Genomic DNA, 15,265 nt, shown 5'->3' with positions numbered 1-15,265 from the left:
ACTGTAGGGAAAGTTTGTGTAAATACAAATTTTGTAATAAATCTTTGTGTCATTTTTCAGTTTCATTAAAATTTTATGTTCTAATATTTCGACGTCTTAAAACCAGGATAAATTAAAAGTAAAAAAAATATCTAGATGGCTAGTGAAGGAGTTCAGGATTGGGATGAGCCGCTACCTTCTTCATCCACAATCGAACCTGAAGGAGAGGAAGAAGAGTTAATGGAGGACAAGAAAAAAGAGCTAGAAAATATGAAAAAGTTGAAACTATATGTTGCGCGCATGGCGTATAAGCCATCGCCACCGCCTTGTGTTCGCCCGCGTATCGATCAAATTGCTGCTGCGCAAAAGCGCATAGTAGTTGGCAGTTATGTTGAGCATAGACAAATATTAAGCCCCAAGGAACGTCGTCAACGTGTCAAACGACTGGCTGGCAAATATAATGTTATATCCACTGAGTAAGTAAAAAATGCCAGCTAGACGACGAACGGTGATTTACATTACACTGACACACACACACATTCTTGCCAAGTCGTCATCCAAATAATAGCGCAAAATATATTTATGTATATTCATTTGTGTTTTCACAATTTAACACACGGCTCTTCGTGTTCATTTGCTTGTTTAGTTTAAGTATCACAAATCACTGTATATTGTTTTGCTCGCTTGTTTTGTATTGGAACGGACCTGAGGTCAGACTTGTCAAAATCGCAAAAAACAAGTAACTCTTTTGGGAAGACGCCACCTTCAATATCCCTGCTGGCATCGGTAAATCAACTGATTTGTTTTTTTTTTTGTTCCTTCGCCGTGCCCATCCGTTGTCAGGATACCATTCTAGTTCACAAGTGTCAAATACGATCGACGTGTGACCCCATTTTCAAAAATTATAAATCTTCCTAGAGGGGGATTAATTTTGTGCCACCTTGTACGTATATTATTGGCGTATATATCTTTTCATAGGTCTTTTATAGAATTTCTCCTATTTTTGACCCATGTCTATGTTTTCCTACAAATAGGGTGTAGATTGTTTTTGCGACAACATTTTTGTTACAGAAATACATTCTCATGTTTGCTTACCGCATATTACTCACTAGCAGTCCCACACGACTATTGCGGCCCCGTAAAAATCGAAGTCATTTTTTAATAACTTGTCTAACTTCCAACGAGTGTAACAATAAGTTTACATACGATTTATCATAAGTGTCTTTGATAAGTCTACAAGAAAATATATGATTGGATCTTCAAGAAAAGGCTTGGCGACAGTTTTAGGCGATCCATAGACTTGAGACAAACATCGCCTAACGCCCCTCCATTATATTTTTACTTTGCTTATTTTGTGGTTAAAGGTGAAGCAACGATACCCGACCGCTTTGTCAGAAGAGTTGGGAATTTATCGTTCGGAAAGTACTTGAAGTACAAAGGTCTGGATGTTTTTCGCTAGATATATGACTTAGTTGTTGATGTTATAACAGCATAAACAATCCACATATATGTTTGAGGAATGCTGCTGGAATGACAGAAACGGAAACGTAGAACCGACTGTCGTGGGTCGTCAGGTCACCTAGTACCGCTACGAAGACCCTCAACTGCCTCGCGACTTTAGCTCAATTGCGATCTTGGTATTATAGTAGGTTAAACCCCAACTTATCTAGCATCGACCCCGACATACTCAATATATGCCCGGCATTGTGAAGGCACACCGCACGATATTAACCACCTATTCACAAGCTCTCTTAAGCCCACTCACCTAACACCCTTCTCCCTTTTTTGGACCCCAACCTGCCGAAACAGCACGTTGTCTGGGCCTACCATTGGATGAGTTAGACGATGATCACACCGTAGTTGTTGTTGTTCTTTTAACAGCATAGGTAGCCCTGTCAGTGTAGGCACATCATCGTTCGTCTTCGTCTAGCTCATCTAGGGGTAGGCCCAGGAAACATGCTGTTCCGACAGGTTGGGTCCAGAGGGAGAGGGGGGTTAGAAGAGTCGGTTTGAGGGGGCATGTGAAGAGTTGGTTAAAGGTCGTGCGGGGTGCCTTCACATGCGACACCGTAGTGGCAGGGCCTAGTGAAATGCTACAACAACAACTAAACATGTACATATATATATGTACATACACATGCAAACAGTCGGTATTAGCTATCCTACCAAAGTTCTTCATTTAAATTCTAAAAATTTTAAAGATTATATTGAAATAATATTTATAATATGAAGAGAATATATTTCTTCTTTTGTAATATACCTGTAACATTTGATCGAATACCTTTATTTGTATGAGCTGTAGTATTAACAGCACTATTGTTACTTTTATCTTTACCAGTACTAGAGATATAATTTAAATATATTTAATTTTTATAATTAAAAAATGTATGCATTCGTGCAAATGAAACTTCTTAGTTAAACCTTTTCATCCTTTTCGTTTTAGACAATTAGAACAGATTATAAAGAGTCAAAAATGCAAAGAACGCAAACGCGAAGACCTTTACAAACGTAAACAGGAACTTTACTATGAAATGCTCACCAAACTGGAGCGTCAGTGTCGCACACAATATCTCGACGTGTTAGTTAAGAAGTTTTCGAACTTCATAGCGAAACTGGCAACCACAATGCAAATACCGCCACAGCTGGTTGAGCCGTATTCGCGGATGCAACGCGGCATTTTCTGCAACATTTTACTGGCAATCGGTGTACAACCTACCAGCCAGAATGCTATTTATTATAACTCACCTGAGGCAAAGGAGTACGAAATGTGCCACAAGTTGGCACACGCCTTGCTGAGTCTTATCATAAAAGCGCTCGACTCAGCATCCACTAAAAATCCGAATGATATTGTGCCAGAAGAAACCGACTTTGAAATGGATCGCTATATCAAAGACCGATTGATGTGCGCTGCAGAAAAGAAAATACTAAGCTCACGGAATCAAGCTCACCAAACCAAGTTGAATCGATCAAACTCACTAGCTGCAATACTAAAGAAATGTGAAAATTTCAGAGTGAAAAATTGTGCATACTAAATCTTAATATTTATTTAATCAAATCTAATAAATTGGAAAACCAGCAATTTATGCTACATAGTTTTAAGAGCTTAAGGTCGAATTAAACTCGGTAACCTTTCTAACTACGAACTTCTCTTTCTCTGCTATTTCTTCCTTAATAAGTGCACGCAGATTTTGCAAATTCGGCATTGAATCACAATCACGCACATTTAGCAATGACTGAAATATCGTGTCCCATAGTGTACGATTTATGTAGCGCGGCACGTGCGTCTTATGCATCCAGGTGCCATTGGTACGTTGTGTAATATCCATAAATTTACCGAAGAGCAACACATGAATAACACCGGCCAAACCGTACAAGTCCAATTGGTACGTCCATGGTCGTCCTTCACGCATTTCTACACACTTGAAAGCAATTTCATTGTGGACGTAATTAAAAGTCTGGCCAGGTTTAAATAATTTCATATCTATTGATACACCAAAATCTATCAGTTGGAGAGCGTACTGAGTACTGTTATAATCCAATCTGAAAGGCAACAAAAATAGAATATACTCTTACATACAAGAGAATAACTATAGAAATGAAGGGAGCACTTACTTCTTCATCAGGATGAAATTATCGGCTTTGATGTCGGCATGTATAATATTGATTGCATGCAGATGATCAATAATGCTAAGTAGCTCACAAGTTAACAACATTACGACATACTCATCTACATTTCTCAATGTATGTTTTTTCACCTTATTACAAACAGTTATTAACGAGCCATACGTAGAAAATGGTGAAATTAGGACGCTAGCATTATTACCAATGAGGGCATAGTCGATGCTCATAAAGGCGCAAACCTAATGCATTGATGAAAAAATGGAAAGTTATTGGAGTGGTGATTATTTTCGTATAGAAAAAATTTAGTAGAATTTATATAAAATATAAAATAGAACTAAACGCTATAAAGAGAACATATTAAAATAAGAAATTTATTTTTGGATGAAAAATTAAGCCGTAAGCCGAAAGATTTCAATCTACTTTCCTGCGTCATTTCTGTAGACAGTTGTGTCATTAAAAGACAGTTTTTTTTTGTTATGACGTTCTTCCAGCAACCAAGCAGTGCGTTGCTATAAATTGTATGAACAAAAACCAACTATGAATGTAATAAGTTTCTTCGCATAACTTGCAAAGGACAGCCAAAGGCCTCCGTCGCCAGCGCTGCGAGTCGTATTATATTTGTACAATAAAGAATTAAACAAAAAATGTAAATAAAAAATAATAAAAAAATTATAAATAAAAAATAATAAAAAAATTATAAATAAAAAATAATTAAAAAAATATAAATAAAAAAAATATAAGTAAAAAAAATATAAATAAAGGTATAAAAAAGTCGTATTGTATTTGTACAATAAAGAATTAAACAAAAAATATAAATATGTATTATAATATATTAAATTAATATATAAATATAAATTATAATTAAAAAAAGGACTAAAAAAAGTAAAAACAAAAATTTAAAAAGGTAAAAAAAAAAATTAAAAAAAGTAAAAATAAAAAAAAGGAAAAATAAATCAAAAGTAAAAATAAAAATGAAAAAAAGTAAAAATAAAAATAAAAAAAGTAAAAATAAAAATAAAGTAAAAAAGTAAAAATAAATAAATGAAATCAAATAAAAAAAAACACTATATTGTTTTTGTTGTTTTATATCAACGCATAAAATCCCAGGCCTCTTGAATTACTCCGCCGACATGCAGAACAAAACAAATCGACAACAACTGGACCGGAGAGTTTTTACACAGACAATTAACGACATTCATCAGGAGACACTTACCACCTTCTTAAGCTCCGAACCCCCGAATGCCGTAATCGGAGTCCAACCACCACCGATAGCAGATGAAAACCTCCAGCTACCCCGAGAGACGTTCTGGATACTGTAGCAGGTTAAACCACTACCTATCCAGAATTTATCCCAACATACTAAACATACGTCCAGCATGTGAAGGCACACCGCACGACATTAACCACCTTTTCACATGCCCCTCTAAATCCACTCATCTAACACCCCCCTCCCTCTGGACTTAACCTGCCGAAACAACATGTTTCCTGGGCCTACCGTTAGATGAACTAGACGAAGACGACCGGTAATCTACACTACACTGACTGGGTTAAGTATACTGCAATAACAAGAACAACAACAACATCGCCAGGTTGGTAACGTTCCCTCGACAGTCAGTTCTACATTACCGGAACGACTGGGATTTATATCCGGCCCAGTGACTGTGACTGTTATTACAACAACAACATACCGCCTGATCAAAAGAAGTAACACTAAAAGGGGCCGACATTTAAGTCCACTTCCCGTAAACATTACAGAAATCGTAAATTAAAAAAAGTCTTAAAAATGTAATCAGTTGTGGTTATTCTTAACTATTTAGTAGATATGAGATTTTGCACTGAGCATTTTCTTAGAACGCATTCACGTTGTTGTTGTTGTTGTTGTAGCAGCATAAACATACCCCATGCATATACGAGGAATGCTGCTGAAGTGGCAGTCCTTGGCCGGATATAAATCCGGGTCGTTCCGGTTATTTAGAACCGATTGTCGTGGGAACGAATTCACGTAATTTTTGTTCAGCGAATGTTGATAACTTCTAAGCCAACTTGCTCAATGTTATGTAAATACTAAAAGAGCTAGAAAGCCACAAAAAAAAAGTATAAAACATATTGCAAATGGAATGGCTGGAGTGGCTCATATATAGTTTTTCAATAATTACCAAATCATCCGAATTTAACCGGCTATGCACTTCTAGGCATATATAGTATTCCCAAAAGTTAGGCGGGCGCTCCTGCTTTAGCGCATATTTCTTTCCAGTCTTACTATTCACACCACTGCAATGAAGAAACGCAAAAATATATTTATAGGAGAATGTTTTTATAGGATAATATGATAATGATGTTAATGTAAATGTACTAAATGAGAATTTTGTGTGCTAGCCCAGCTCTGTTAATAATATATTGTACAATTACAACTCTAATCTTAACGTTATGATGTCCAGTTTTTGTTTTGAATGTGTCGATGATTGTGAAGTAGTACAGTCCATACTTAGTGTCAAGTCGAATGCGGCCAGTCTGGATGGAATTCATCCAAAATTTATAAAATGCCTGTTACCAAAGATCTTAAAATATCTTACCTATGCTCTGAATACCGTCTTAACCAGACTCTTGGAAGAGAGCCAAAATCATACCAATTAAGAAAACGAATGGAGACTACCGCCCGATTGCAATATTGCCGTTCTTATCCAAAGTTCTTGAGCGTATAATGCATCGCCAAATAAACACTTTTCTGAATAACAACGCCTTGGTGAACACATTGCAGTCGGGGTTTAGATGTAGTAGGAGCTGCATCACAGCACTCCTAAAAGTGTCTGATGACATAAGGCGCAACATTGACAAAAGCATATGACTTTTCTAACTTTACTTGACCATTCCAAGGCATTTGACTCCGTAGACCGTAAACTCTTAATCTTGAAGCTTAAAAACTTATTTAGTTTTTCAACGTCGGCTTTGACTCTTATAGAAACGTATCTTAGTGACCGATTACAAGCCGTATATGGTGATAATACCAAGTCAAACTTTCTCCCTGTAACCAGAGGTGTACCTCAAGGCTCTATCCTCTGCCCTCTTTTATTTGTCTTGTACATTAACGATTTGTTCGGTGTGATTAAATATAGTCATGTCCATGTATATGCTGATGACATTCAATTATATGTTAGTTGTCCCATTAGCTGTATTGATATTTGCATAAGTAATATGAATTCTGACTTGAGCCTCACAAGCAAGTGGGCTTCTGACAACGGATTAAATCTTAATCCTGATAAGTCCCAATGTATCGTTGTTTACAAAAAATATATCAAACTCGATGGCTATACACAAGTCAACCTAAATGATGCTGTGTTAAATATGTGGACAATGTTAAAAATTTAGGGGTTACATTTAATAGAATTTTGACATGGAGCAACCACATCTTTACTGTCATAGGCAAAGTTTAGCATACCCCGAAATTTATGGACAACTCAAAATTTTACACTAGTAAACATTCGACTGCTACTAGCCAAAACGTATTTGTTACCAACGTTACTGTATGGTTGTAAGTTATATATAGTCCTTGTGATAGTGTGTGTCGTAGTAAGCTTAATATTTTGTATAACAACATTGCAAGATACGTGTACTGTAAAAAACGTTATGACCATATTTCTGTTTTTGCGAAAAAAATTGCTTCCGTATCCTTCTACGACTTGCTTAGGTTTAAATGTTTAGTTTTACTCCACAAGATCATAAACACTCAGAAACCCAGATACCTCAAAGATCGACTTATGCTTTTAAAGTCCTGCCGTTCGTTAAACTTAGTCCCGATGAAATACAGTTGTTTGGTGACTGAACGTCAATACTTTGTGTTCTCTGTCCGTCTTTGGAATACCTTACCTTACAAAATTAAACGTATAAAAGAAAGCTCGTGTTTCAAAAATAAATTGCTTCGCTACCTTGCCGATAATTGCTGAATGTATTCAAATGGTTCAACATTATTTAAATCTCTTCCAATCAATCCCTACTCCTACTACTACTATTTTTACCTTACTTTCCTTTTAATACTTTCTCTAACTTATACTTCTTTACTACTATCTGTAATTTTAATTTTAATTTTGATTTTACTGTTAATCCTGTTATGTAAACTATTCTTAAGGTCAATCATTGTAAAAATAACCTATGGTTGTATGTTTGACTTTAATAATAATAAATAAAATAAATAAATAATATAGCAGACAACTGTATCATGTTTTCGCTTACCTGTATACGACACCGTACGCACCCTCTCCCACTAACTTGAGAACATCAAATTCAACATCATTCACTTTCACCTTAGACGTATTACTCAGGCGTGACACATGCCCCACCAACATACAATTTGGCAATTCATCAATGTAATTGCTAAAATCGATTTGTTCCAAGAAAGCACCTTGCAGGTACGCATTAAAAGGGTTCACCTGTGGATCCTCGTTTAAACTGTCGACGATTTGGTTTGTTACATTTAAATCCACATCGCGATGTACGTACACATTCTTTGAGGGTGTTCTTGGTGAGGGTGATTTTTCGTGCCAAATATGCTGTTCAATTTTCGGTGTTTTGGGTGTGTGCTTGAAATAGATACTCATTTCCGCATCAGCGTCGTCGTCATCGCCACCAACTTCGAGCACATCTACCTCCACGTGCGGGACATCTTTTGTTGGCGCTTTAAAATTGCTTGAAGGTTGTGGTATTTTGCTTTCACGGAGCAATGTTTTTTTAACTGATTGCGTTTTCGGTATTGTTCCTGTTGAATTGGCTTTAGTTTTTTCTTGATGCAAACTCGATTGCGACAAAACGTTCGGCGCATTTGGAGCAGGTAGGGGCAACTTGTTTACTGCCAATGGCGGTGTTTTGAAAGCATTATCTTGCTGTTGATTATTAGTATCTTCAACTGGTTCATTAACTTCCTGTTTGATATGTACTGAAGTTTCCTTTATTGGTGTTGGGGCTGAAAGAATATTTTGCTCATTGTGCGGCAACAAAGTGGAGTTCTTAATCATGCTGATATTTGTAGAAAACATAGCTGTTTCCGCACTTAACTCGAAGAATTTTTCAGCTGACAAGCGATTACTTTGCGCAGGTTGAGCAATACTGGATCTAGATTTGTCGAGAAAATATAGTTTGTTTGGAGCGTCGCGTTGTGCTTTCAATTCTTTGTTGGCATCGACGATCAGTGGCATGGGGGGTAGGGGTGTACTTAGTTTTTTTGATTCATTCAAAAATAATAGACGGTTATTATTTTTCCTGCTACTGGTTGAATCGTCAAGTCGACCTTGAAAGCCGGAGAAATCTTTCATGTAAGAATCTAGAAAAAGAAGTGGTTGTGCTGGTAGCGCTGGCTCAAGCGTAAGTTTTTCCAACTGTTTTTGTGGGCGTTTCGTTGTACTATCAATTGCTGGTGTTTCCAAAGCCATTGAAAAATTTTTGATATAAGAATCGGTAATATTTATTGATGGATTTGGATTTTGACGAGCTTCACTGCTCGATTTATTCGATACCGTCTTATTTTGATGACAATAGTTTGCATTTTCATTCGGCTGCGTTTCGGGTACGAATGAAAAATCTTTTAAATATGAACTCCCTAAATCTGGTTTGTTATTTTCTTGCATTATTTGAGGATTTACTTCAGGCTTAGTAAATAGTGATGCTGTTGCCGGCGTTGTAGTTGTCATGATAGAAAGATATTTACCTTGACGCAGTTGTTTTTCATTAGCAACAGACTGGGAATCCATAATCAACGATAAATCCTTCAAAAGGCAATCGCCGATTTCAATTTTCTCGACTTCTTCACTTTTCTGTTTGACCACCTGTTTATCAGCAAAAGACTTAGTTGGATGTGGCTCACGCTCGATAGCCGCTGGTTGTGACTCCATTACGATAGAAAAATCTTTAGGATAAGCATTTTCAAAATCAAATTTAACTAATTCCTCAGACTTTCTTTTGCTGAGCTTCAGTTTACTTAGTTCTACTTCAAGTTTTCCATCAGTTGTAAGATCTTTATTTGTTATGGATATATTTTGCTGGCATGCCCTTTCTTTTTTTGTTGGTTGCGATTCCATCACTGCCGAAAAGTCTTTCAGAAATGAATTACTTATGCTTTCATTAACAGTTTTTTGCATTTCAGTTCGCTGACTTTTAGTTGCAGATCTATGCCACTTATTATCGGATTGTACTGGTTGTGAGTCCATAATTTCAGAGAAATTTTTCAAATACGAATCACCTAAGTCCGATTTGGCTTGCCGCTCCTGTACTTCATTTCGTTCAGCTGCCTTCTTTGCGGCTGATTCATGTAATGCTTGTGATTCCATCATCGCCTTAAGTTTTTCTGAATTTGTATCAACAGTAGTAGATCGAACATTGGACGGAATTTCTTTCAGGTTAGTATCGTCATTGATTAGAGTGTTTGCCTTTGGTTGTGACTCCTCAATAAATGAAAAATCAGGCAAAAATGAATCGCGCCCAATTGTTCTGTGTACAGCTGGCACTGGCGGACCCATCGTTTTTTGTGTATTTAAAGGTTTGGGAATAGACTCGAAATTTTTTTTCGAATTCAGTTTTTCTACCTCATCTTCAAAAATGGCGGGTCCCTTAACACCCGCCATGACGCTCTTTCCAGAAGAGGCAATACTCTGTGAAGGAAAACGAAGATTACTATTGTCATAACTGACTTATAATTAGAAAAAAAACTTGGATTAATAATGCACATAACACCGATGCGATCCACAGGGGTGAGTTCACTTATAGTAAAAAAGTAAGTAAATAATATATGTATAATATTGGTCAAAGAGAATATAAAAACATCGTGGTGTATGTAAAAAAGTCACAGTTGCAGCTTGACCAGCTTTCTAGAGATGGCATCGGCAACATCACAAATTTGAAGAAAACTACTTTGTTCCTTCCTGGCGCTATAGGATTTATATATACTAATGAGAGTTAAACATTTCCAATCGCAAGCTCTTTATCTGCTCATGACTTCTCGAATATACCGAGATTTATAGGTGAACGGAAGGTAGGCCCAGGAAACGGACTGTTTCGACAGGGTGGAACCAATGGGAGAGAGTGTTAGATGAGTAGCTTTAAGTCGGGGAGAACAAAATAAAAGCACAAGCTTATCTGGTTTGTCTGGTCAAAGAAAGTGGCTCAAGCGGAGTTATTAAAATAACAACCACAAACTTACTATTCTACCAAATGCCCTAGGATCTATAAGAGAAGTTGGTTTAATCGCAGTAGTTTGGAAGGGTTAGTGCACACTTCTAACAAGTTTTTTTTTCTAAGATGGTTTCATCCTTACTCATATGCTAGTAAACTTACCGGCATTTGCGTTGACTGCGGTGGCTTGAAATGCTTCAAATCTGGTGTGTCCACACTACAGTGACGTTTGGTTGCTGGCGTACGTGCCTCCATACATTCCTTAAAAACCGAAACTTCATACCTGGGATGTAGTATACTTTTCCCAGGCGGAGTTTGTCCAAAAAACTCAAATGAATCGTCTAAATTTGAGCTGACATCTTTGACCAGTGTTAGAATTGGTGCTTCCAGCGGTATCTTCGGCATCGTATCCGTTTTTTCTATTTCGAATCCCATCGATGCTTGTGTTATTACAATTTTGGGCAACGTTTCTGTTTTATCTTCTTGAAATTTAACTATAGAACGCGAGTGCAGTAGCATCTTAGGCATAGTTTCAGTCTTGTCCTCTTGAAAGCGAATACTACGTATCGCAAAGCCAGCCGCAGTGTCCTCCCGTTCATCAATACGTGTAAAATTGCCAGCTTGTTTAACTTTAAGTGCTTCAGTATGTTCATCTTCGAATATTGAAAAATTTAAACCACCAGTTGATGCTGCTGGAGGAGCTTGCGTCTCTTGACCTATCTGTAAACGCATTTTTTCCAGACTATTTACCTCTACAGTGCTAGGTTGCGACATATCTGTCCCATGTGTTGTTGCGTTACCGTGTAGATTGTTATTATCCATGGGTGCAATTATCTCTGGAGGCACAGTAGAGGATTCCTGTGATTGTTCTTCAAGCGGCTCTAAATCAGTGTGCGGCATTAGCAATCGCGTTGCAACCTCTCGTTCGCCCTCACCGTCGGATGTGCTATTGCTAGATTTTGTTGTCGTACCACCCGTTGTATGAGTACCTTGTGTGGTGCCGTGTTCGGAAGTCTCCAAAATGGTTGATAGCTGCTTTACCAAAAGTGGTGAATATTCAGCTACGTCTTTAAGTCCATTTTCCTGTTCATCACCACTTTGTTCAACTACGGGAGGGCAATCTGGACTATTTACAATTTCTGGGGGATTCGGAGTACATTTCAAAATAGAACCGAATTCTCGTGGAGCCACTTTTTGAGCCATCTTTGGTGTACTAACCGACTGTGATTTAATAAACACGTTGAATATTTGAGTCGAACATGTTTCTTCAGGATCAAAAATTACTCCACCCACAGCTCCCTCAGCGGCAACCGCCACTGGCGGCGAACCAGTCGAAGATGCCTCGGTATAAATTTCAAATCCCAATTTATTTGTTGTTGTAGTTGTTTGTGGCCCTAAAGCCAAGGCACTTGTATTAGGCAATGCCGGAGTTTTAAACTTAAAATCTAAACCAGCTGCCGTAGGGAATTCTTCTTGGTAGATTACAACTTCTTTGCCCACAGCAGCAGTAGAGGTTTTTGTAATCACGTTGCTATCTTCAAAAATGTCGAATGTTTGTACTGGTTTAATTGGAGGCACACTAAGGTCATTCGATTCCTTAGGTATTTCCTTTTTATTAGGAATATCAACTGAATCCCTGTCATTTATAATTTTTCTTTGTTCCTTCAATTCTCTATAGGCGGTAATATCCGTAATATCCTCATCATTAGTTTGCGGCTTTGTTATAGTTTGTCGGGGCGCTATTGATTTGCGTAAAGGAAAGAAACTTTTGCGTCGTTGAACGCGTTCGCTAATTTCGCACATTGTTTCATCCATATCGGCAGTCATCAAAATAGTATCATTCCGACGTAAACGTTTGGCCATTAACTCTTCCCACTGATATTCAACTTGAGCTGAAGTATCATACAACTCGCTAAAGCACACTACGAGTTCTTTTCTCTTTTCCGGTTCCAAATACGCATCTAATTCACCTAAACGTTGGGGTCTAGATTGTTTTGCAAAATTAGGGTATTGACGAACATTCCAATTTATACCGTTACTCCAATATCGCTCACGTTTTGCGGTAAACTCATTTGATATGTTCCGTTTTCGAAACCAACAATATGCTCGGTACTCTTCTGGCTGAAATTCCACATTTGGCCGGGGATATAGACAGCACTTGTTATACTGGGGGAGCGTTCGGGGATCCGATGCATTTTCAATAGTAACCGGTGTGAGCCACTCATTTTGAGGTAAATTTTTATTTTTAAAATTTGCTGAATACTTAAATGGCTTATCATAATTACGTTCTCCTTCAGTAATTGGTGGCTGCATGGGCTTGTTAAAGATTTCGTATTCAACATCTTCCATTTCAACGTCTTCATGTATATTAAATCCTAAATCGGTATTGCTTGTCGATTTAGCAAACAGCTTTCCCGATTTTTTCTTATCATGTGCTTTGTTCCATGGACCTGGTTCTTTGTGATTTTCTTGATTACGTGCTGCATCAATAATTGAGCGCACTACTGATTTAGGATCTTCCCTCTCAGTTTCGGCAGTTGCTATTGCTAGTGGAAGTGGTAAGTTGGAGCTGGCATTTTCATCATGAAGTACTTGTACACGGGTGTTGCTTTGCCTCGAAGAACTAGCACCAACCGTCGTCTGAGAAGCGAAATAAAAATCCAAAAGTTAAGTACAAAAGTCTAACTTAATGAAAGTATGCATATAAATAAATGAAAACAATTATCCACTTAGAACAACATATACCTGTACCGTCCCCGGGGTATAGCTCTTAACTGCAGCCCCGGTGCGTATACTCCCAACAATTGCTTTTCGCCGGTGTCCTCGAAGTGATGTTAATGCTAAACGTCTTTCTTCAAACTGACGTTTTGTATTTTCTTTCACATCTTCGTCATCTTGATACAGTAAACGCTGAGATACAGAGAATCCAAAGTGCTGATGAGCCTCTTGTAATTCCTCTAAAGGCTGCGCACGACATGCTATGCCTCGACGAAATATTTCATCCGCTTTGCGAGTATTACCACACGTATCATAATGATACGCCCAACAAATATAGAAATCCGCCACCATTGTTCCAATACCCGCATCAAACAACTGTTGATAGCACTCCATGGGGTGTTGATGACTATCAATCTGCGGGAAATGGAATTACGTATATATATAAACAATGTATTCTCCACAAGGACATCAACACACTCACAAATTTCATGTACAATTTAATCATACGCCTATCCTGAAAATAACGTTCCTCATTCTCGAAACGTGACAAACACTTTGTAAGAACCTCTTCTAATCCAGATTCTTTGCCCCCCGATGGGAAACTTTGCTCAATCCAGCTAATGTAAGCATACCATGGTTCGAGTGGATCATCTCCTTTATATTCGTGTATAACTCGTTCTAATTCACGACGCTGAGCTAGTAGCTCCTGAGGTGATTCCACACGCAAAGAAGCATGCAATATGCTGGCATTCCGTCCAGCAGCTAGCGGTTGTATGTTCTCTTTCGCATCATCAAAATCCATTATGATACGTTAACAATAAAGATTTGCCTTTCCCACTTTTATAATAATACAAATTTCTACGAATAAACAAATTTTTATTTCTCTATACTGAGGGAATTGACAAAAGACGTTTAATAGCGATTTAAAACGGCGCCCAAGTGAAGTTAGCTGTAAACACAAAGTACAGTATCGGTACAGTAAACACTCGGTACATCATTCTTAAACTATAAATGCAATGAATTAAAATTCTTTCCCCATTATTTCACGGTGAACAGAACCTAAAGCCGATTTTGACATCCGGCTGACGTCATCACTTGAAATAAAGGAAACAAACAAAAGGAAGATAAACTACTGATTTGTAAACATTCAGTGAATAGCTTGCTGATGTAGAGATTTTAAGGCTTGGGACTTTCAAATTAACAAACCAATGAAAACGAACTGTAGCGTGTTAAATTGTGAAAGCACTTATTATAAAAAATCCTCCAAATGCCGATTTTTAGCTTTTCCTGCCGATAATGCCATGACAAGAAAGTGTGTTTGTGTGTATAGTTTCTTCTGTTTGGCACTTTCTATTGCTTTTGCTTATTTTTTCTCTTCAGAAACAAATAATTTTTCATACTTTTGTTTGTATGTATATCGGCAGTGCTGACGTCACAGCGAATTTGAAAGACGTAATCCACTTAGGCGGCCGCCGTGGCCGAATGGATTGATGCGCGACTACCATTCGGAATCCAGAGAGAGAACGTCGGTTCGAATCTCGGTGAAAGATCAAAAATTAAGAAAAAGTTTTTTCTAATAGCGGTCACCCCTCGGCAGGCAATGGCAAACCTCCGAGTGTATTTCTGCCATGAAAAAGCTCTTCATAAAAAAAATCTGCCGTTCGGAATCGGCTTGAAGCTCTAGGTCCCTCCAATTGTGGAACAACATCAAGACGCACACCACAAATAGGAGGAGGAGCTCAGCCAAACACCCGAAGAGGGTGTACGTGCCAATTATATATATATGTATATA

The 15,265-nt window shown here is 37.7% G+C and overlaps 2 protein-coding genes across 2 annotated transcripts; one reads left to right on the top strand and one right to left on the bottom strand.

The window, feature by feature from the left end:
- The first annotated feature begins 6 nt into the window (after positions 1-6).
- LOC129238663 (uncharacterized) lies at positions 7-3,062 on the top strand. The gene is made up of 2 exons (XM_054873765.1): positions 7-455; positions 2,423-3,062. The coding sequence occupies exons 1-2, from the start codon at positions 136-138 to the stop codon at positions 3,009-3,011; spliced, it is 909 nt and encodes a 302-aa protein (XP_054729740.1). The 5' UTR covers positions 7-135; the 3' UTR covers positions 3,012-3,062.
- LOC129238660 (uncharacterized) lies at positions 2,999-14,397 on the bottom strand. Its single transcript, XM_054873763.1, has 7 exons — positions 13,955-14,397; positions 13,501-13,887; positions 10,918-13,395; positions 7,828-10,235; positions 5,757-5,871; positions 3,592-3,839; positions 2,999-3,519 (listed from the first exon to the last, which is right to left on the bottom strand). The coding sequence occupies exons 1-7, from the start codon at positions 14,273-14,275 to the stop codon at positions 3,075-3,077; spliced, it is 6,402 nt and encodes a 2,133-aa protein (XP_054729738.1). The 5' UTR covers positions 14,276-14,397; the 3' UTR covers positions 2,999-3,074.
- Positions 14,398-15,265: the final 868 nt, after the last annotated feature.

Source organism: Anastrepha obliqua, chromosome 2 (assembly GCF_027943255.1).
Source record: "Anastrepha obliqua isolate idAnaObli1 chromosome 2, idAnaObli1_1.0, whole genome shotgun sequence".
In the NCBI taxonomy this organism is placed as follows: Eukaryota; Metazoa; Arthropoda; class Insecta; order Diptera; family Tephritidae; genus Anastrepha; species Anastrepha obliqua.
The sequence above is the reverse complement of the archived record's forward strand: the minus strand, read 5'-3'. Positions and strand labels throughout refer to the sequence as shown.